Source organism: Dunckerocampus dactyliophorus, chromosome 10, assembly GCF_027744805.1.
Source record: "Dunckerocampus dactyliophorus isolate RoL2022-P2 chromosome 10, RoL_Ddac_1.1, whole genome shotgun sequence".
Taxonomy (NCBI): Eukaryota; Metazoa; Chordata; class Actinopteri; order Syngnathiformes; family Syngnathidae; genus Dunckerocampus; species Dunckerocampus dactyliophorus.
This window is the reverse complement of record NC_072828.1, coordinates 16,016,831-16,039,787: the sequence shown is the minus strand read 5'-3', so window position 1 is coordinate 16,039,787 and position 22,957 is coordinate 16,016,831. Positions and strand designations below refer to the sequence as shown.

General features: G+C 41.1%; 1 protein-coding gene across 2 annotated transcripts in view; it reads left to right on the top strand.

Moving 5' to 3' along the window:
- ncanb (neurocan b) overlaps window positions 1-22,957 on the top strand; it is a 202,194-nt gene that overhangs the window by 22,827 nt on the left and 156,410 nt on the right. The window contains exon 4 of one of the 2 annotated variants that reach the window (XM_054789127.1): window positions 9,536-9,752. In XM_054789127.1, coding sequence (XP_054645102.1) covers window positions 9,536-9,752 — 217 coding nt within the window. Of the gene's footprint in view, window positions 1-9,450; window positions 9,753-22,957 lie in introns of those variants that run through there. The other variant, XM_054789128.1, reaches the window with a different exon arrangement.

Here is a 22,957-nt window from a genome sequence, read left to right as displayed (position 1 = left end):
GCCTGTGTGATAAACCTCCGACTGGAGAGGACGTGCTGCGTTTTGTGGCTTTCACTTTGCCGAGTGGCAGACCGAGCGAGGAGTTTGAGGCGCTCCACCAGACAGAACACTGCAGGGGTGTTTGTGTCTGTGTGTGCCATCCAGCCAGGCTGCCATCGCTGACAGGACTGCTTCCCTTGTTGGCTGGCTGATCTTAAAAAAGAATCCCCCTTGTGTGGACTGAGCTCCTTGTTGGGAGACAAAGGATGGAAAAAAGCAAACAAGGGAGAAAAATGCATGAATTTCACTGAATGTAACAGAGGACTTCTGTTTCATTTCATTGGCGCCGTTCATCAATGTCAATTTCTGCCTCTTGTAGTGCATTAAGTGCATTAATACATGCTGTGGACATACAGAATGCGTCTGTTTGTCATCACTTTCCTCGATCCTGCTGCATTAAGCTGCATGCTCTCTACACCGGTGCTCGCCATTTGTACTGTGAGTCACACAGTGTACTGATTGTCAATAATGATGACGAGAGAGGAAGACATGGTGAGCACTGATGGTTGCTGCTATACTCTGAGGGTCAGTGCCCGTAATTGCTTAGCTAATTGACAGCAGAATTTGTAAGCTCAGCCCGACACGGCCCTGCTTGCTACAATGCTGCATTTCTATTTGTAAAGCCAGGCACTACCAGGGTTCGAAGCGTGCCAAGCTGATAGTGATTAATTGTGGCATCACTGTAACATTGGAGTGACAAAAACAGTCTTAGATCCAGATGCTGCAGTATCACACTCCAGTCTCCACTTGGCTGCAGTGCTAATTTTTCTTGCTGCCCTCAGACTACTCTGGGATAAAGTTTGTCTTCTTATCATAACCAAATCAACATTTTGAGAAGTAATGTGTATAAAAGGAGCCCCTCGTTCTCTGTTGTTGTTTTTTTGTGTCTCGTTTTGACCAGTGTGTTCAATGGAACGTGGTTTTCGGTTTCCTGTGTGGTCGTGGAAAACCCACTGACCCAAACCAAGTGGAGCCAAGCCAAGCTGGTACTGCACAGTGTGATAGACATGTTTTTGTGTATCCAGATTTTTTTTTAATCATTGGAAAACAACAATAGTAAGACTGTCCTGCATTACTGCCACATACAGTCGTGGAGTGGAACAAATCTATCAAATCATACAAATGAAGCACTCAGACACGCCACACGCAACACACACTCATAGCACTTTATTTATTTATTTATTTATTTGTATTATTTACTTGTATTAATGTCTCTTCTGTTGTTGTTGCTTAATTTCTTGGTATTTATGTATATGTGTTTATGTTTCTTATGTTCTTATTCTTTCTTGTGTTTTTCTTTCTTTTCTTGGGAGAATGAACAGAATAAGATTTTCATTGCATGGTATAACTGCTGTTTTACCATGCACATGACAATAAAACTCTCTTGAATCTTGAATCTTGAAATAATACATCGTACTTTTTGAGCACTTTGCTAGGTACTGAAAGTTGCAGCTCGGATATCTCCAGTGCACTTTGTCTTCTTCCATTTTTCTTTTATGATGTTATATGTTAGCCACTAAGCCAGAAGTTAGCAATAAGTACTACTGTATCTCGCATTGTTTTTATGCACTTGGCGGAGGGTCTGTGCTCTTTACGGATGACTGTTGTCCAGTATTAAAGCCATATTATTAAAGTACAAGTTAGCTCTGTCATACACTTGAAAGTTTCCACATTGTTTAATTTGATAATCAATCTAAATCCTTAAAGTTTGATGCTGCACCATTAAGCTCTTTGCCAGTTTGGCTTGTTTTAGCTCCGTAACTCTAAAGCATATATGAGTCACATTACTGCTGGCCATCTTCAAAGCCGTAACATTTCATTCCCTAATTTACCCATCATCTGTCGCTCTGGCCCATTATTTGTGTACCCTTTTCTTAATGAGATATTTGCCTAACATAGTAGTTCATCCATCACTGAGATATAGCTAATTTTTTCCTTTTTTATTAGTAGTTGGGAGTGGACGTGGGCGCATGCGACTGTTTCAGACATCATGATATGCCAATATTGATACTGATTGTTAATTGTAATACTTGAATCAGTATCTGTGTATTTAAATGGGTTAGAGACAATCGAGAGTACCCACGAATGCATTTTTGATTTTTTGCTTGGCAACCATCAAGGTGACAAAAGATATTAAGCCTCATTAACATTTCATTGCAATGATAAAAGCAAAGGACAGCTTTGCCCAAAAGTGAGGCAATATGAAAAGACTTTACACGTTATCTGTTTTCAAGGGAAACATAGCTGAATGTGTTGATGTGTGCTTTATAAAAAAAAAAAAAAATCATTTGATCACACTGGTTGGTAGTTATCCAAGGCAGAAGGGAGGGAGCTGGGTTTGTCAAAGCTGCCAGTACAAACACGTCCCAGAGATGTTCCAATGTCATGCAGAGGAATATCGCGGTTTGGGCCAAGAGGACAACAACGAGCAATATTTACCTAAACGTAACATTTTTCTGTTTTAAAAAAAATCTTAATGTATTATCCATTAACTTTGATACATATTTTCAAAACAAACAAAAAAATACCATAGGGAATAATGGAAATAATACAAATAATTTTCAAAGTCACACTAACACCTGTAATAACCTAGTGAGAAAATAAGTTAACCACCGGTCACCGGTAACTAGTGTTAAATACTGTGCATATTGCACAATTTTTCAGCTACATTTAAATAGGTCTCAGAAGTCCCATTATGACGTTTTTGAAGTCTTTTGCCTAAAATCTAGCCTTGATGGTGGAATTTAGACTTTCAAAGAGTGCTTTTAGTACATCTTACTGGGAATACGTTGTTTTGTGTGTCTGTGGCTTTAATCCTACAGTAATGAGCTGTGTTTGTCCATGCCTGTCTCCGACAGAGTGTGTGGCTCCAAAAAAAATGCTATTGTGCTCTTTATCCACTTGTTACATCCCTCGCCACTTCCCCCTTCAAATTTTGCGGTTTCACTTTATCACGCGTTTTCAAAAATAAATGAATTAATAAGTCATGCTCTTTTGTTGTTGAATACCGCCTGTTAGTAAAAATATTTTAAATATCCATCCATCCATTTTCTATGTGGCTTTTCCTCATTATGGCTGGGGGGGTATGTTGGAGCCTATCCCAGCTGACTTCGGGCGAGAGGCGGGGTACACCCTGGACTGGTCGCCAGCCAATCACAGGGCACATATAGACAAACAACCATTCACACTCACATTCATACCTGTGGACAATTTAGAGTCGCCAATTAACCTAACATGCATGTGGAGGAAACCGGAGTACGCGGAGAAAACCCACGCACACACAAGGAGAACATGCACACTCCACACAGAGAAGCCCAAGGTGAGATTCGAACCCAGGTCCTGATCTCCTGACTGTGTGGCCAACATACAAACCACTCAGCCAGCGTGCAGCCCTTATTTTAAATATATAAAATATATATATTTTTTTAAATATTAGTAAATAGTACTTGGGGAAAAATGCATATTTTTATGCATTTTCAAATTGAGCATTTTCAAGCATAAAAATGTCTCAATTAACTAAAATACAAATGCAAGCCATTAAGAAGACATAAGTGTAGTATTTGTCACTAGGTGTCAGTAATTGTTTGGTAAGACAAGCATCAGACCTGATTGCCATAACAACAGGCTTTTATTGCAGGTTTAAATGATCTTGCAACAGGCACAATAATAATAATGTAATCATATTAATAACATGGGCTACTGTTGCGGCAGTTACACACACACACACAAAGCTGAACCCCTTCCAGCACTTCCTGTTTGTCCATCACTCAGGTCCCCGAGGGGATTTATAGTAACTCACATGAGCATAAGTCTAATTTAGGTCTTAAATGGCTTACTTACTCTAATTTTGTCTACTATATTGGGTAATATGAGTGCAAAGGGGTACTATAGGGGTGTTATTTCATGTCTTGAGGGCTCTAATAATGTTATAAACCATATTTAGATAGTGGTAAACAGGTTGTCTATGATCTATAAAAATATTTCAGTTATAAATAAGCAATCCTACGTGGGTGAAATTCACTTATTACAGTCAGGTTATCAATTAACTGCAACAAAGAAGGGCTTGCCGTACGCTGTAATTCTGCACTTGTCCAACATAATATATGCTGTATATCACATACACCAGTGGGACAGGAGGATATAAGTGTTAGCATAGATATGTGAGCTATGATTAGCCTATTTGCAGAAAAAAAATGAAATGACCAAAACTCACAGCTCCCATGTCTGTAGCTGACTGTCGGATAATTGACAGAGGTCTGTGCTTTCTTTTAGGATGTTTAGCGGACCCTGTTAAAAAAAAAAAAAAAAAAAATTCACACAGTTGTCCTCCGTGAAGTGGTGGGTGTATACACTCTCTCATGTAAATAGGGGCAGGTCAGAGGCCATATCGCCCATCCATCCATCCATTTTCTATGCCGCTTGTCCTCATTAGCGTGGCGGGGGTATACTGGAGCCTATCTCAGCTGACTTATGGGCGAAGGCCATTTTGTGTCCCGGCAAAAAGAGGTTTTTCCTTCATTATGACACGAAAACCATGAACTTCAAAAGCGACCGTTTGAGCTCCTCTTCACTCATCAGTGGAGGGGGATTTTTCTCATTTTTGGTGCTCATAAAAAGACTCTTGGGACACATATTACTGTTAGAACCTCATTAAAAATTATTTTACATAATCAGGGACGTTGAAGCAACTCATGTACACGCATAATGTACAACTCATAATGAGTTATGTCTACTATGTTTTTTGGAAAAAATAAAAACAGTGCACAATAGTACACTCTGCTGCAGCCTACAAACCTTTTGTGCACATCCCTACTTGGTATTGTGCTCATACTGCGCTTAGAAACATCAATAAACATCAAGCCTAAGCTCCTGCGCTCAACTGCCTCTCCCTGAGTCCAGTTAGAGATCTTCCAGCTGTTTTTTTGTTTATTAGAGAGAGAGCAAAAAGCCCTGCTAACAGCCCCCTGTCTCCAACCCCCTACTTCTGCTTCATTCATTATAGATCACCTACCCCCCAACCTGCACGGCTTCATTACACCCTCATTTCCAGCCTCTGTCGTCCTCTGAAGCTTCTCAGTTCTGCCCCCTACCCCTATCCATCACTCTTATTTTCACCATTAGGTAATTTAACCCTTCAATAAGGCGGCCATCGTAAGTGATGACAAACGACCAAGTGTGGCCGGTGATTGCCTTTTAGTGCTTGTGTCCATCGTTTTTGGGCCATTGAGCTGTGGAGTCATTATCACCATCACCCCCTCCTGCATACACCGTTTCTAACCCCAAGAACCTCCAACCGTCATCATTTTTACTTAATTCCTCCTGCACCTCCTCCTTCGTGGTTGCTTAGCGGTGTTTCTACCCACAAGCCAATTTAATAAAATATGCCTTCAATTAACCAAGCCAGCATCCTTTTTCTGTCCTGTTTCTAAGTGTCCAATTAGCCTGCTGTACCCACACCTGGGGTTATAGTCCTGCAATGACAATTACATTCTTATTGACCTGTAATCTAGTATGATAATTGATTTGAATGACATTTCCTAACCAAGTGTGCCTCGCTGGGTTTTATTGCTCAGCATACCGCAGCCCGTTTTTCCCCTTGTTCAAGGTTGAGTTGATTTTACTGCTCTTTAATTGACCTTGTTAGGTGCTCTGCAGACAAGCCATGCAGAGACAATCACAAAAACAAACACTTGAGTCTGCGTATGCATGCAACACAGTCCTCCCCTGTTTCTATATAGTTTTCTATCATGCCTTACAAAAGATAAGCAAGTTTTTGTGTGCGGCATATGAAAAAGCCTCTGCCGCCCTGGCAATGAGAATTAATTTATTTCTTGAAATATCCTCAGGCCTGTGAATGTAATATCCAGCTTGTTTTGGCCCCAAGACAATCCTGCTTGGTCCTCAACTAAAATCTCTCAATATACAGAATTATGGATGGATTGTCATTAACCCTTGCTTGAGTCATAAGTGTGACCGGTTTTCACTTCCAATATTATTTGAGGTTTTGGGGCCAACGGGTGACTCTAGAATACTCCTCCTGTTGTAGAATGGGGTTGTAATGTATTTGGCATATTTGTCGGTCGTGAATGAATCAAAGAGCCGGCTCGCGTCGTTGGGAGCCAATTGGGGGCCGATTAGTTTTTTCGTCATCATTTTTTCTGTTAAAAGTGAATGTCATTGGTCAAGATCTGTGGCGGCATCTCTGTGTCCACACTGAGCAGCGGAGGGGTGGTGTTAAACACACACCGCACCAGTGTTGCCAACATGGCAACCCCGTGCGTGGGTTTTCTCCAGGTACTCCGGTTTCCTCCCACATTCCAAAACATGCATGAATGTGAGTGTGAATGTTTGTTTGTCTACATGTGCCCTGTGATTAACTGACGACCAGTCCAGGCTGTACCCCGCCTCTCGCCCGAAGTCAGCTGGGATAGGCTCCAGCATACCCGTGACCCGAGTGAGGCGGCATACAGTAGCAAGTGGATGGATGGAGGGTGATGGAGTGGTGTTGTGGAATTCAAACTGCAAAGTGGCGAGGTAAGACTGTACAGTACAACAGCAAAAAAAGCCATGCAAAATTACACGCCTATCTTATGTTTTTTTTAATAAATAAATGACTTTGTCTGATTGTTGATGCAAGAGCTTCCTGATGTGTTTCCAGGAATATAAGTGTAAGTTGTCTGTTGTTGTTTTATAAGCTGATTTCTTCCGCCTTCATGATGTTGATTTTGTGCAAACAAAGCTGCAATCGCTGACTGAAAGCTTGGAGTAAACTCCAAAATTCTCTGAGGGAACTTTTGTTGTGCGTCTCCCTAATTATAACAGCCCTGGGATTCAGGGGTGGCTGGACAGTATTTTAAAAAGCCAGTTCTCCAGGGATTAATTTCCCTCTCACTGTTTGCCTAATTAAGGCATTAAGAAAATGTAATAAACTCCAGCAAGCGGATGCTTTCAAGCGATGCATTGCTTAAATCTCCAGCCGCCGCCTCAAATATGCATTTAATCCAAGTATGATGTACTGCCTACATAAAATAAACACAATAGAGCTGTGACGCCATGATTTATAGATTTTTTTTTGCATTTACTTTGTAGTTTGGTTGCTTTCTCGTCATTCCAGGAAGGGCACAAGTATAAGAGCACAGAAGTCAGAAATACAAGGTGCTATGAATCATCACCATTTCAGCTTTTACGCTCATTAGCATCAAAAGCTTTTGTCCTTCTGCTGTTGAAGAGTGCTTTTAAGTCATGACGCATGTCATTGAAACCAAAGCTTTTCATTGAATTCTAAAGAAAAATGCACCTTGCGCATATCTGTTATTTTTGTCCATCCATCTGTTTTCTATGCCGCTTATCCTCACTGTGGTTGCAAGTATGCTGGAGCCTATCCCAGCTGACTTCGGGCGAGAGTACACCCTGGAGTGATCGCCAGCCAAACCTATGGACAATTTAGAGTTGTCAATTAACCTAACATGCATGTTTTTGGAATGTGGGAGGAAACCGGAGTACCCGGAGAAAACCCACACACGCACGGGGAGAACATACAACCTCCACTGCAGATGCCAAACAGAGATTTGGACCCAGATCGTCCCGATCTCCCAATCTCTTGGCCAACATGTTAACCACTAGGCCACCGTGCATTCCTGCTATTGCACATTGGTTTGGAATATTGGGTCAGCACCATGGACAGCTCTCGGTGCTTGAAAACTAAAGGCTGGATTATGCTACAGCGACTACACCGCCACTTCTGACGGCATCTTGATCCTGTTATAGTATATAACTCCTTGGCTGAGCGTGTGACTTACAATTCTCTACCAAAATGCAAGGAGCAGTGTTTTCCTGAAAATGAGCAACCACAGCTCTTGACGAGCTATGTAGCTCCCATTGTAATAGAAGTGAACAATGGTAACTGAAGCGACATTCAGATCATCGTCAATGTGGAACATCCGTCACTTTTACTGGACATGTTGCTCCGAAAACCGCTCATGATATGAATATAACTGCTCATATTTGTGTATCGCATATTTCTTCACAGACAATTTTTTGAACTAGTCAAAAAAGTGATTGTGATAAACCAACAGACAAAAACAAAAAACAGAAAACACTTGCAGCAAGCCCGAAATTTTCTTGAAGCAAACAACCCAGTGGGAACAAAAGCGACTGCCTGCATGGGTGCCCTCCTGGGGGATCATTATATACTTTCTATGCTACAAAGTGCTGTGTTATGCTGAATGTATGACATCACCACTTTTGCTAGATCTTTTAAATGTATCTATTTTTACAAGGATAAAAATTATATTTTCAGTGCGTAACTTTATGCTTACTGCTCTGAAATATTTGTGGTGATCTACAAATTGCTATTCCCTTGTGATTGTCAATATGTTGGAATTTTCTGCCATGGCATCATGGTCTTATTGCTTTTTTTAATTAACAAATTTGTGGTTTTCTGATGGAAAAAGTTGTTTCTTTTAACAACCAAACCAGATCTATGTGTACAAATATGCATCAAATTATATTCATGATATTTATTGTGAAACACAGTGGATTTATACTGTTTATACTGTTAACTGTCACAAGTGTAAAAATAAGTACCACTGTAAAAAGCAACACAGCATATTTTAGCATGGTCAAAATTTTGAGCAACCACTGTATTGGAAACTCATGTCATTTGCATTCGTAGAAGATTGATACATTTATTGATTTAATTTATTTTATACATTAGAAAATGTAGTGTAAAATAATAATAAAGAAAATAGAGCTGCGGGTTGAAAATGGTCCCCGGGCCACACTTTGGAAATCCTTGCCCGATCCTTTTCCTATGGGGTATTATTATGATATGCTGTGTCGTAATAGTCAGATGCTGTGTTGTAATAGTCAGCGGTAGTCCATTAATTAATTTTTCCCTACCGCTCAGCATCACTCAGCCTTCACAAGCATTTTTTTAGCAGGCTAAAAGCATATTAATTACACCAAGCAATCATAACAGAAGCAGGCTGCTCTATCATTATTACGATTCATCACATAATTATTACAAAACATGAACAATTACTTAAAGGAAAACTGCATATGCTGGAGGTTTGTTGGATGTGTTTTAATAGAGGACTTTGTAGGCGGCACAGGTGTGTCCCATTACATGCAGTAATGAGCTGTCTCTTTTTTTATCTGTTTTTGTATCTTTAGAATGTACAGAAAAGAGAAAGACGTGTGTTCATGTCTCACACAGGGATGGTGGATGATGGGCAAAATTCCCCAAAAGTGTAGTTTTAAGTGGTATTATTGAATAGAATACATGCAGGAAGTTCTAATCTATATGCCCCCCTTTTTTCCCTCAGCACCCCCATACCCTTCTCCTCCTGCTCCTCCTCCCCGTCCTCTTCCTAGCGCTCATTAGAATACTGCAGAACGCTCTTTGTTCAGTAGCGCTCAGCTGCTGGAGAGGCGAGCACCGCTCCGGAGCTCATCCGCTCATCCATTGACTCTCCTCCTCTTCCTCCTCCCCCAGGAGACGTACAGACGGACGCCACTTGGGAGCAAAAAAAAAAGTGTCCCCGTGTCTTTACCCATTTCTCCCCCCGCGTTTGTCGACTTTTTCTTTTTCTAATCACACCATTGGATGCTTCAGCTGCCAGTTTGTTGCTCTCTACCACCTGCACTGCATCGTAAGGCTGCCGGAGCATCACGTTACATTCCTACGGACTGGACCTCACCTCCGCTTGAAGGTGAGTTTCCTCTAAAGTTTTTAGTGGGGTTATCCACACTTGTGCCGCAGGAAATTGATGTTATATACTGTATACTGCACAGTACAGCCTATGATGCACATGATTAGAGTAGTGGTGGATTGCTGAGTGCTGTTTGATGATCTATGGATGTGATTGGATTCATTTGTGAAGCCATGGCAACATTCCTTTTAAAAATTCGGTGTCTTAATGCTGTGGTTTGTCTTGACGCATTTTTGGGTAGTTTTAATTGTCTCTAAGTCCTCAATATTAGGCCACTGTAAAACGAGCTCACGTGGATGCTGTTCACTTTTGGCTACCACATTATAGTCCATTTGATGGTAGAACCTGATATTCCCACTCTGTCTTCACATCAGGCATTCAGGGACACTGGGATGTGTAGGTTTTACTGATCCAAAGAGGGACACCTGAGAAGATTTCTTGGAACAAGGGTGGGGAAACCTGTGTCTGTGTGCCATATATGGAACATAAGAGCAATTCCCACATTTTCTAATAAAACCTCAGAGGAAAATGTTATTTAACCCCCAACCCAAAACAGCAACACACAAACGGCTATTATTGATCATATTCATTCATACATTTTTTTGACACACAGAGGAAAAACTAGAATCTCCCCTGGTAGGAAAAAGGTTCCCCACTCCTCTCTAAGGTTTTTTTTAGTTGTTCCTTTGATAGTGAACATCACTGTTACCTGAAAGCAATTTTGGCAGCCAAATCATTGTTAAAATAGTTAGTTCTTCTTTCTCCCTAGTCAGGGTAGCATGAAAAAGATATAAATATTGTACCATCATGGCAGAGACCAACAAAATTGTGTAGTTAGCCACTTGATGGAACAAAAAAAAAACCCTGACACAGTACATTGCTGTGTGCTTGGAAACAAGAAACATGACTTTGAATCATTTGAATTTGAATTCACTTCAGGCTGGATTGTTAGTCAAAATGCTTTGGAAGACATGTGTACGTGTAATGTATGTACAGTGGAACCTTGGTTAGCATCATTAATTTGCTCCAGAACGTCGGACTTTAACCGAAACGGATGTTAACCGCATCAATTTTTTTACATAAGAAATAATGCAAATCCAATTAATCTGTTCCAGAAAGCCAAAAGTGTAAACACAAAACACATTATATTTTACAATTATAGTTTTGCATGCAGACAACCACTTTGAACTGCATATAAATGCCAAATGAAAGGAATAAATTAACATTTAAGGTTACTTTTACCTTCATTGAAGAAGTGATTCTTGACTTGACTGTGCACAAATACACGATTTGGCCAAACGCCCTTAAGTTACAGTGGGTGTTTTGTAGACCACAATGACACAAATTTCATGTCAATTCACCCTTTTAAAATTGCTCAGTAAAATAACAGCACAGGCAACACAGTAGGGGTGCATGTTTTCACAAATTTTTACCCTTTTTAATTAGCTTACACCAGAAAAGACATAGTCGTGACCAAATTAGGACGGTTGCCATAAAATGCATACCAAACTGAACCACACCAGGGCCATGTTTACATGTATCCACCTTGCGTGTTTATCAATAACCAAAGCCAGTATCTCGACACAGACGGCTCATTGATCAAGCGCTGCAGCTGATGCAGTGTGACACCACTGCAATCAGCTTCATTTGAATTCTGACTGCTTGAGCAGCCATGTGTGGCTCCTTGCTTATTAGTCAACCATCAGTATCATCAGATCCTCTTTAATTCCTTTTCCTGCTTTTTTTTTTTTTGCTCTCCTCATTCTTATTACAGAAGGTCTTTGTTATTTGTGTCCCTGCCTTCTTCTCTGTCAGTGTCTGGCTTTGTTTGGACATCCTCTCCTTGCAGAGGATCACAGTCTCTGCTCTTAATGTCATTGTTTTCACAAGATCAGCTCCTTTATGTGATATTGCTGGACCGCTGCCCCTATTTTTTGGATTTTTCGGATGAGTAAGCGCTTGCTTTCTCTCTCTGTGGCTACTTTCCAGCAGCAGCCAAGGCCAAAAGTCTCTCAGAAGGGAGAACATCTTCCTCTCTTCTTCATCTCTACTTCCTCTATTCTTCCCTTCTTGGGCTCCTGAGTTTTACAGCATTATTATCTCCTCTCTGCATGCCGTCACCTTTTTCAATGATGCCCCTTTCTGCATGGCTGATCTCAGCGCAGTCCGGACACAGGCGGGATTCAATTTTACACTTGAATCACGGCCAAGCGTGCGAGCGGAAATCTCAGAGAGTTTTGCAAAGGGAAAGTGTTAATATAATAATCTTCATGAAAGCCTCTGCTACACTTATATCGAACAAAGCCGCCCTGGCACAGAATGGAACAAGGAAGAGCCTGCAAAGTAACTGCCTTGGTGTTACTGTAGCGGTATTTGGGATGTGGAAGGCCTGCAGCTGTCTTCAGGCTTGATCTTGAGGTGTTGCAATGCCTTTTTGTGGGTAATAAATGCTCAAGAGCACTCAGCGTTTAGAAAAAAATGAAAAATTTCACAAGTAAACATCGACGTAATGCTTACGTTCAGTAGTTGGGGATCGGATCAGATTTCACATAATGTAAGTGTCTGAATTTGCTTGATGGGAGGTTTCATCTTTAATTTGAAGTCAGTTTGGTCAGATATGGATAAAACATAACAAAAGTTTGAAACAAACAAAAAAATGTCTTACTAAACTGCAAAGGTGTTAATTGGAGATTGGAGATAAGCTGTTATTTCTTGAATGTGAACACTAATATACAGTAGACGCCCCTACAACGTAAATAATCCGTTCCGAGAACGTTTACGTCATAGGGTTTTTACGTTATACGAAGCGTAAAATACATGTAAATAACCTAATCCGTTCCAAGATCTTCCCAAACTCACCCCTTTGGCCCTTCAAAATATTCAAAGTCCACCAAATATGGTGGGAAAATACAAGAAAATGTTAGCATAAACATAGTAGAGTAACATTCCAATATAAAATAAGGTAATAAATAAGATTACTGTCAATGAATAAAACTGAAAAACAAAAACAATCAACTAGTTTAAGGGCGACTACGATGAGGAAGGGAGGTTGAAGGGAGAAGCCTGTCCCTCACACAAACTCACGTACGCGCTGCATAAATCAGCCAATGAGATGAGAGCGTAGGCGGTGCCCCGATAATCAGCCAATGAGAGCGTGAAGCGTCAGAAGGCGTCACCAAGTGTACTCTGTTAGTCATGGAAAATGTATTCCCTCTCTGTCGCGCGAGCTATTCAAATCGAATTTCTGAACTTGCACTGACTTGACGCTTTACGTTATATGGAATGTCTTACGTAATACAAAGCAAAAACTTTACATAAATTCTTTACGTTCAGTGGAATTTATGTAAAAGGAGGTTTACGTTATGCGAGGTACTACTGTATAACTAAAGATGCTCAATGCTTTTTACCGATTTCTAATACTGGTAATTCTGTGATAATAAGCGTCATGGCTGCTGTTGTGCTGTTGTGCCGTTATGTTGAGGTTGCACAGCATCAGTGAACAGCGGTCTTGTTAAATCCCTTAGTTACACATATTACAATTCATAGGCGAAATATGGAAGTAATTCCACACCATGGACATGCTAACTGAAATAGCAAGGTTGTTGCTGTGTGTGGAGCACGTCATCATCGCGCCGATATCATTATCGGCAAAAAATTATATAAATCTCATTTTCGAATCAAATTTTTTACGCCAATATCGGCCGACAATATTGGCTAACTTTTTTAGCATAAAGAATGACTTGGAGTGGAAATCGTAGGTGTCTTTGACCACATGGTCATTTATTAAGAAGAATATTGAACAACACAGCAGCAACAGAACCAATGTTGTAATAGCGGGAAGGTTTCAAACTGCTCAGCCAGCATTAATAACACTGATAAGTTCATTGTAAACAACAGTACGGCAAGTGCAACACGCATGAGTTTCACACCGACAGCTGAGTAGTGCAACTGACGTTTTGAAGTGTGTGCAGAGATAGATAAAGCTGCTGGATGCTAACCACTCATGATACAGTACTTCAAATACAGCTAAGTCATCTTGTGAAATTCATAAAACACAACAACAGGAAGTTGGCTACAGCCACAGCTGTTAATGCCAATTTTTTTGGACACTAATAGAGAGCTCAGCAGGTATTTGGTACACACCTAGCAACTATAGGCGGTTAATTGAATAGGGGTTTTGTACTGGTATAGGTATACGTGTAATGTTGGCTACACAGTCAGGAAATCGGGAAGATCTGAGTTTGAATCTCGGCTTGGGCATCTCTGTGTGGAGTTTGCATGTTCTCCCCGGGTACTCCGGTTTCCTCCCACATTCCAAAAATATGCATGTTAGGTTAATTGGCGACTCTAAATTTATTTTAGTTTATAGTATGTGTTCCATAAAGGGGCAACACAGGACACCTCCCATGTCGTCTCATTGGCTTAATAAACCCTGCATGTCAATCCACTTGACTGTCACATCACTGCCCAGCCTCCCCACCACCAGCAGATGGAGTTGAGCCTAACCCAAGCTCTGGTACCAGCTTTTCTTGGGCTAATAGTGCTCACACAGTGTCTGGAGCCATATTGATCCTGCCATGCCACCAGGAGCCAACAAACAAATGAGCGGCGCAGCTGTGCCATCGTGGCTGCTGACGGAGCCCACAAACCCCACCAGACAGAGTCAGAAGAAAAGGTCCCCACAGCTTATGAATATTAATTAAGACACCCCCGACACACACACAGCACACACTCTCCTCTCCATAGTCAGCTTTGCACCCTAAATGTATTATTCAAAGAAAGCGTTTTGCCTATTAAATTCTCTAAATAAATAATGACATCTGGTAACTGTTTTTGTCTGCTGAATTAATGACAGCAGCAGGAGAGTCAAGTATGTCTGCCGCTGATCGGAGGAGGTGAGGGGCTCATGGAGGGAGGGAGGAGCGTGGTGTAGTTTGTATTCCCATTCAGCCACGATGCTCCTTTTGTGAAAATCAGGACATCTGATTTGATTTCCCCACATACTTTAAGTTTGCTGTCAGTAATAGAAGACACAATCAGTTTGATACAGTATTTAAAATACAATCTGATTGATACAGTATTTGACAAAAAGTATCCTGCTCATATTTAAGCAGGCATTTGTATTGCAATATACAATATCTGTCGGGGTCAATACTACAGAAATGAAACTTGGATATACTTTAGAGTAGTCTGTGTACAGCTTGTATATCGTGTGATGTCAAAATATTATACTGCATGTTTTCCCTCGATGAACACAACTGTAGGCAGGACACAGTTGTTTTGCTACTCACTTGTTTTGCAGCTACTTAGACAGGCCCATCCATCTTCTATGCCGCTTATCCTCACTAGGGTTGCAGGTATGCTGGAGCGTATCCCAGCTGACTTCGCGCGAGAGGCGGGGTACACTGGACTGGTCGCCAGCCAATTGTAGGGCATATACTGTATAGGGCACACTCACATTCTTACCTATGGACAATTTTAGAGACGCCAATTAACCTAACATGCATGTTTTGGGAATCTGGGAGAAAACTGAGGAGAACATGCAAACTCCACGCAGAGATGCCCAACTGAGACCCAGATCTTCCCGATCTCCTGATTGTGTGGCCAACATCCTAACCATTAGGCCACTGTGCGGCCCCATTAAGACAAGCTATTAGTGTCTAAATAGCTGGCAACACAAGGAAGCAACAAGATGTGTGTTGACTCCTTGTCAATGGATAGAAAATCAAATGCTATACAAGCGGTACACTGATCACTCTAAAGTATATCGAAGTTTAATATCTATGGTATTTCCCCTTAAAAAGAAATACTGTATCTGATATTCTATGATTTAAGGCAAATCTGTCTTTTAAGAATCCCACAGGAACTGCAAACACTACAGAGAGCTGTTTATTTTCCCATGATGCCTCCCCATGTGGTGCCGTCTTATGGGAAAAGAAAATGTTCTTCGCATCGTTTTAGCTGCGGCCTCTTCTCTGTCTGTTCTGAGACAGAAGAGGACCTAGTTACAGACCCTGAAAGATGCATCAGTGAAGGACACCAGCCACGTTTGCATCATTATCGTCGTAGTACACGCTGAAGCTTTTTGATGCTGCTGAGCTGCTAAACAGAAAGTGCTTGAGAGGCCTACAGATGGCCAGCGTTTCTCCCACTCTTGTGCGCCGCAAATCCCCTTGAGGACGAGGAAGCGTTTGTTGTGTGCTTGTGTGAGCGTGTGTTCGATTGTCATTTGTGGCGGTACAAAGAAAGAAATCCGCACATTGGACAGCGTCCATTCCATTGAAGGGCTAAAGCGAGAGGATAGAAAGGGAAATCCGAAATCGTAGTTAAAGTATAGGAGGATTTCTCTATTTTCCTGATCCTGTCTTGGTTTCACTCTGATGGGGTGGATGAAGCTCAAGCACTTGTACACTTGAAGCTCTCCTTGATAATAAATAACTAATAGAGATGTATAGAAAATGGATGGATGGAAGAAGGGGAAATGTGCATTTTCGAAAAGAATGTGAAATATCCGAGTCACCGCAAGTTTGTGAATGCATCAAGACTGCGTTCTGACTGCGGACCGGATGAGCAAGGGAGGGGGCGGTAGACAAGTGTATGCAAAACGTCTTTGCAGGAGCACGGGCGGGAATTGTCAACTAATTAGTGATAAGACATTGACCATTTGCCTAATGATTATAAAACTTTCCAAATAGCTGAATTACATGTATGCTAGCATGTCTCTCAAAGCATTTTTAGCGCAAAACATAGGGGGCATTTACAGTCATGTGAAAAATTTGGTTGCCCCCGGGGTGTATTTATACTTTATCCAACCATCCATGTCTCTTACAATAAACAGCAGTGAAATACCTTTCCAGGCTTGTTGGTAATGCAATGTATCCAATATTTGGGGTGATGAATGAGAAAACTTATTTCAATATGGAGATTTGTAAGGCTGATGGCCAGTCAGATGTCCTGCCAGTAGAGTCACCGCATTGCCAAAAGTCATCCAAGCCAAGTGGTACCAAAGTAATGTTCAAGGGTTCAAACTTTCTGCTGAAAGACTGCACCTGATGTTACTTTGTTCAGGGCACAGGTTATTCAAGTGGAGAGAGGTGAATTTGTTTTTGCCTTTCACGCCATTCACAAGAAGATTGCATTTTAAAGACTCATTTCCATTCAAATAGCCTTTAAAGAGTTTTGTCATTGCCAGGAAAAGACGGGGAACTGCTTGCTTTCCAAATTAGGAACAAACCAAGGCAGTTGGTGGCTCTGCTGAACATGAAGGTCACTTGTTAACGCTCCCAGATTTTTTAATAGGAAGTTAGAAACAATGGGCGGTTTTGTAGTTTTTGCGCGTGAAAATTCCCCTCTGATTGCTATTAGGCTTTCGGTTCCGCACTGGCAATTTCAAAATGAACTGCAGGAGCAGTTTACCAGTTCTGTAATTAACTGTCACACTGCGAAAATGAATCCAGAGGAGCGCTTGCAAAAGACAATTTGTCAGGTAAGGTTGGCAAAAACATCTGTCTATGCCCTAATGCGGATTTTGTGTTCCCTTTGTGTTCCCTTTTGATGTACCCCTAAGCTTCCGTGTGTCCTGATAATTACGCTCGGTTAGGGTTACTGGATTTGGCTCAAAACCAGGAAAACTTGGGAAAAGTGGATAGAAAGCTTTGCTGCAGGTTGCACTGTCACCTGTTCATTTGTTCTGTTTATTTGTATTACTGTTTATATTCTATTTAAGGTGGTGGTTGTAATTCACAACTAGCAAGAGTAGCGATCACATTAATTACTGGATATGATATACTGTATGTTGCACTGAAAGATGTAAAACTTTTTCCATGCACACAAAAGGCCTATTTCTCTCAAACGCTGCTGTATACACCGATCCAGAGCATCCCGCACATGCTCAAATTGGTGGCACAACAATGCCTTCGGACTCTCGTCACTGTATCTCTGTGTATTCAAAATGCCATTAATAAAGTAAACCCGTGTTTGTAACGTTATGCCTGCCCATACCATAACCCCACCATCACCATGGACCACTCCATCAACAACAACACTGACATCAGCAAACTGCTCACCTACACGACACCATGCATGCTGTCTGCCATCTTGCCCTGTACAGTGAAAACCGGGACTCATCCATGAAGAGAGTACCTTTCCAAAGTGGCAGACGCCAATGGATGTGAGCGTCTGCCCATTGGAAACCCCAATGAGGATTATGAGCATGCAGATGATCATCCCAGAGACCGTTTCTGGCAGTTTGTGCAGAAAATCTTCAGTTATGCAAAGCAATTGTTGGATCAGCTGTCCGGGTGGCTGGTCACAGATGATCGTGGAGGTGGAGATGCTGGATGTGTAGGTCTTGAGCTGGTGTGGTTACTTGCGTCTGCTGTTGTGAGACCGATGGATGTACCACCAGATTCTCTGAAACGCCTTTGTTTTGTGAACAATATTTGAGATAGGCCTTTTGTGTACGTAGAAAAAGTTTTAAATCTATGAGTTCAGCTCATGAAAGATAGGAACAAAAGTGTATGTATATGGTATATACTGTACTTGGTGCATGTGCTCATGCGTGAGCAATAGCGACGGGTCCAGGCTCAGCTTTTTCACACTGGACTTTAGATGTCAAGTGTGCCCAATTACAGCCAATCGTTCTGGGATACAAGGGTGAACACTTGGTGAAATGTAGGCCCTCCACTCTGTCCTAGTTCTACCCAATGGTCATCTCATTCGAACAAGTTCATGGCCATGAGGCTTTATTTGTTTCGGACATGCTTAACGAGTTACATTGACAAACGTCACATGATTGCACTTGCACAATGACTGAAAAGGAGTAGGAAGAAGCAGAGTTGATTTAATATTGCACCTTCTCCATGTGTCAACAATTAGTGGTAGTTTGTTCACTTGCTGTTTACCATGTTACCAGAAAATAGGGAATGTGCCGCAGATAGATATGCAGATATGCGGGAAAAAAAAGCAAGAAAAGAATTGTTAAAAAGTAAATAAGTGAAAATAAATAATAGATAAATAAATATAAACTAAAATAAATTAAAAAATAAAGATGCGTGATTAAATAAATAAATACAGGAGTGCAAAAAACTCACATTGTGTAACGTATGAATAAATGTAGGATTAGGCATGGGCCGGTTACCAGTTTCAAGGTATATCACGGTTTAACAAGTCACGGTTTCAAAACCGCGTCATATCGTTTCTACGCTATGAGAGAAAGTGGAGGTCTAGAGCAGCCACTAGGTGGAAAGACTTTGCCACGTCCTGTGTTATTCCTCGCAGTCAAAACTGGGATTTGATGTGTTGAAACCACAGGTGTGTGCTGTGTTGCCATACGCCGGGCATCGATAGTGCAGACGTTGAAATAAAAACGTGACATTCCGAGTAAAAAAAAAAAAAAAAAAAAAAATGTTGTGACCTTCTTGACCTTCTTTGTATTTTGTTTGTTTGTTGTGTTTTATTTTACTACGAAAATCTCTATTGTGTCGTGACTTGCAGGATTAGCCAAAGTAGACTTCATTGAGAAATGCGTTTTATTTATTTATTATTTACTTTCATGGTGTTATATTATATGGTTTAAACATTACTGGTTTGACTTGACTTTTTTTTTTCTTTTCAATAAAGGTATTTCAAAATAACACATTTTAGAGCTGTAATCACAACACAGTGAAACCGTCAAACCCTGCTATTTTTGCCCAAGGTTATCATACTGTCAGAATGTCATAAAGGCTCGTGCCTATGCAGGATATACCAGATTATGAAATTACTTACTGTATGCCCGGAAAATCTGACCAACAAGGAGGCGTTCTAGTTTCTCTCAATGACCGAACTACTCCAGTGCCACATTAAACCAATTTATTTCTGAGATGTGAAAAGGTGGACTCTCCACACCGAGACGTTAGTTGTGATGCAGCGTGCAGTCGCCCACCCGCCTGCATGCTTACTTGCTTGCTTGATACCGTCGACGATGCATGCTAACCGATCCTTCATGCCCCAAACATATACACACAGAGACGGAGAGGGAACACAAGGCTGTAGTGCTGCAGGCACAATATTTGAGGTCTCATCTTAATTGGACCTCGTCTTGGCGTGACCTTCATTGTTTTGACAGAGAGGGAATTAGAGCGAGACACTGAAAAGATGAGCTACTTCTCTTTTCTCTTCTCCTCATGTCAAAGCTCCGGCAGCATGTTGGAGCTGCCATTAGTTGCATTTTAAAGTGCCGGGTGCTCAACTATCCTTAATATTGGATAGAAATGTCCGCATTTGGACTTTGCTATTTTTGGATGCTGCTTCCTTGCTACACGTCATTCCTACCATTATGCTTTAAAATGAGTAGCTGTTCCCTTTAAGACTACAGTATGTTCACACAAATTCTTTATTTTTAAAGACTTTATTTACTGTACTGTACAGTCTGCTTGCATTATCAGTCAAGCTGTGAATACTTCAAGTTCTCCCAGGGGAATTTATTAGGATTAAATAAAAAATAAACAATCTTCAAACCACACGCCACTGTCGTAGAAGTTATAGATTTAGAACTTTTTGGTAGTACTCACTATAAGGCAGTGGAACCATGTGATTCATCCCAGCCAATCAGTAAAGAAATATTAATAATAATAATTCAAACAATCATTTATTAAATATAATAAACAGCACATGCATAACAATGTAATGATAATCATACAGAATTGTATTGTTAATATAAAAGTAAAAATACCATAACTGCTCTAATGATAGCGAGGCCGTTTATGTACCAAAACTGCAAAAACGGGGTGTTCAGCGACAATTCATTTTCAAGTTGAAAGGAAAATCTTTTTGTTATTTATTAACAAACAACGGCAAACAAACAGCAGTAGCAGCAGAACCAATGTTGCAGTAGCAGTAAGAAGCTAACTGCTCAGCCAGCATTAATACTGCTGATGAGTTCACTGTAAACAACAGTACAAGTGTCAAGTCAACTGACAGTCAACAACTGAGTATGAAAAAATGTAAAGAGTATAAAGAGGTCAACAAACCACTGCTCGTGATACTTTAAATACAGCTACTGCCATCTACTCTATAGTAAAAACTACATCAGTAGCAATTATTTCAAAGAGTTTTTGCTCTCTCATTAAATGTCCACTGGGGAAAAATCCACCTCCTCTTCTGTTATCACCCCATTTAAAAAAAAAAAAAAAAAAAAAAAAAATCTGTCAATGCGGTGCATGGAGATCACAAAAGAATGAATGCGCGGCACTTTTTACAATTTTAAAGAAGACAATCCTGCAATCACTGATTGCCTGATTGTGCTCTTCATATTCTTCCTCTGCATTTCGCACCCGCCCCTCGACAGCCCATAATCGGACTCAATCAGCGCGTTTGGCACTGTCGCTGCAAACAACCTTAATTGGCTACACTTTCTCAATTGATTGCACTTTTTAAAATGCATGCCCACATTATCATTGTAAATAGATGGTGAACACTTGGCTGCACTGCAACGCTTGGTTTGCAGTGGATCTTTTCTATTGTTAGCTGTTTGTTCTCACTGACCCGGATGGATTTATGTGTGGGCTTTGTTTAAACTGGCCACCTGCGTGCCATCCATGCTGCACGTCCAAGCGTAAAGCCAGCAGCTCAAGCTGCCTCATGTCCCAGCCTCCTGCCAGCTAACACTGCCTCCTGCCCGCATCTGCTCTTTGTGCTGATGGCCGGATGAATGAGGTGTTTACTTTTCTTTGGCAGCGCAGCACCTTGCAGAAGGTCATTCAGAGTGTCTGTTGGAGAAAAGGCTGAATACCCATCCTCAGCCCTTTAAAGGTCCATTAGTTTGATATGTTTTAACCCATTAGCCAAAACTCATTCAACACTTTGTGGCACTGCCAAGCATTTAATCAACGAATAAAATAAATGTTCACTCATGATTTGTGCTGCCTAGTCTGTTTAATTGGAGGAAATGATATCTATATTACATACTATTTTATTATGTTAAAATAAAATTCCTCACAGTCTAGCTATAACATTTTTAAGACTGGTGCTTCATTGTCTGACAGCCTCTTTTCTTCTCTGGGATTAGGAGTTCTAATTTAGTCATTTTGGCCGGTAAGATCCATTCTGTATTTGGAAAACACTGCATGAGGCAGCTATCTTGGCATTCTAGATACACGGTGAAAAGAATTTTAAAATGGTTTTGATCGCTGCGTGATGGTTGGTTGGTTAGCGGGATTAAATGGCTAAAATGGCGAATACAGTCCAATTTGTCAAGGACGCTTGTGAAAGTTCTGGAATGTGCTGACGGTGGCACGAAAAATGTAAACCATATTGACCCGAATGTAAGACGTATTGATTTCCCTAGAACAGGGTTCGGCAACCCGTAGCGCCAGATCCGCATGCCACTTGTCAGCCTCCTTGTTGCGGCTCCCTTCGCCCAGCGCGGTGATTTTTTTAAACACAGGAAGTAGGGGATATGTGCATTTTCGAAAACAATGGGAGATATCTGTCTCGCTGTCCGTGAATGCATGTAGACTGCGTTCTGACAGCTGATTGGCTGAGCAAGGGAAGGGGTGGGAGTTTTGAGTTCAGTCTGAAGCAAGATACTGCGCAGTAAAATAAAACTGTGTAATTAACGAGAGCATAGCAATACATTTTATAAAGAGAAGTGCGGCGTAACTATATGCTCGGAGCCCGTGACATGGTAATCGCTGAGGTGACAAGTCTGGGAGAGGCTGGTAGTGCGCCACGGGAGCTGACTGTGCACTGACCGCTTATGACGTCTGTGAGGCGAGGCAGATCTTGGCAGCAACTACAGAACAATATGTGCTTTCACTTTTAAGTCTCCAAATACCAGAAAAGTCTCCCAACGACGCCAGGAAAAGTCCCTAAATGTGTCGCTAGTCGCTTGTGAGAAAATAAGTTCCCAAGAGGGTTTGGAAAGTCCCCAGATTTAGCAAGAAAATGGCCAAATTGGCAACACTAGGCTGCACATGAGATTGGAAGGAGGGAAGGAGGGGGAAGCCGTTCACTGATAGAGAATACATGAAAGAATCATTCAGAAAAATATCAAGAGCATCTATTCTCCAAATTAAAAAAATAAACAGGAAATGATTCAGACAATGAAAGAATGCCTCTCTCTGCAAAGACAGTCAAGGACAGGACCAATAGAATGTTCACTGATGACAATTCAGCGCAGGCGTAAACGGTATGAAGTAAACAACATTGATATGCAAACTTTA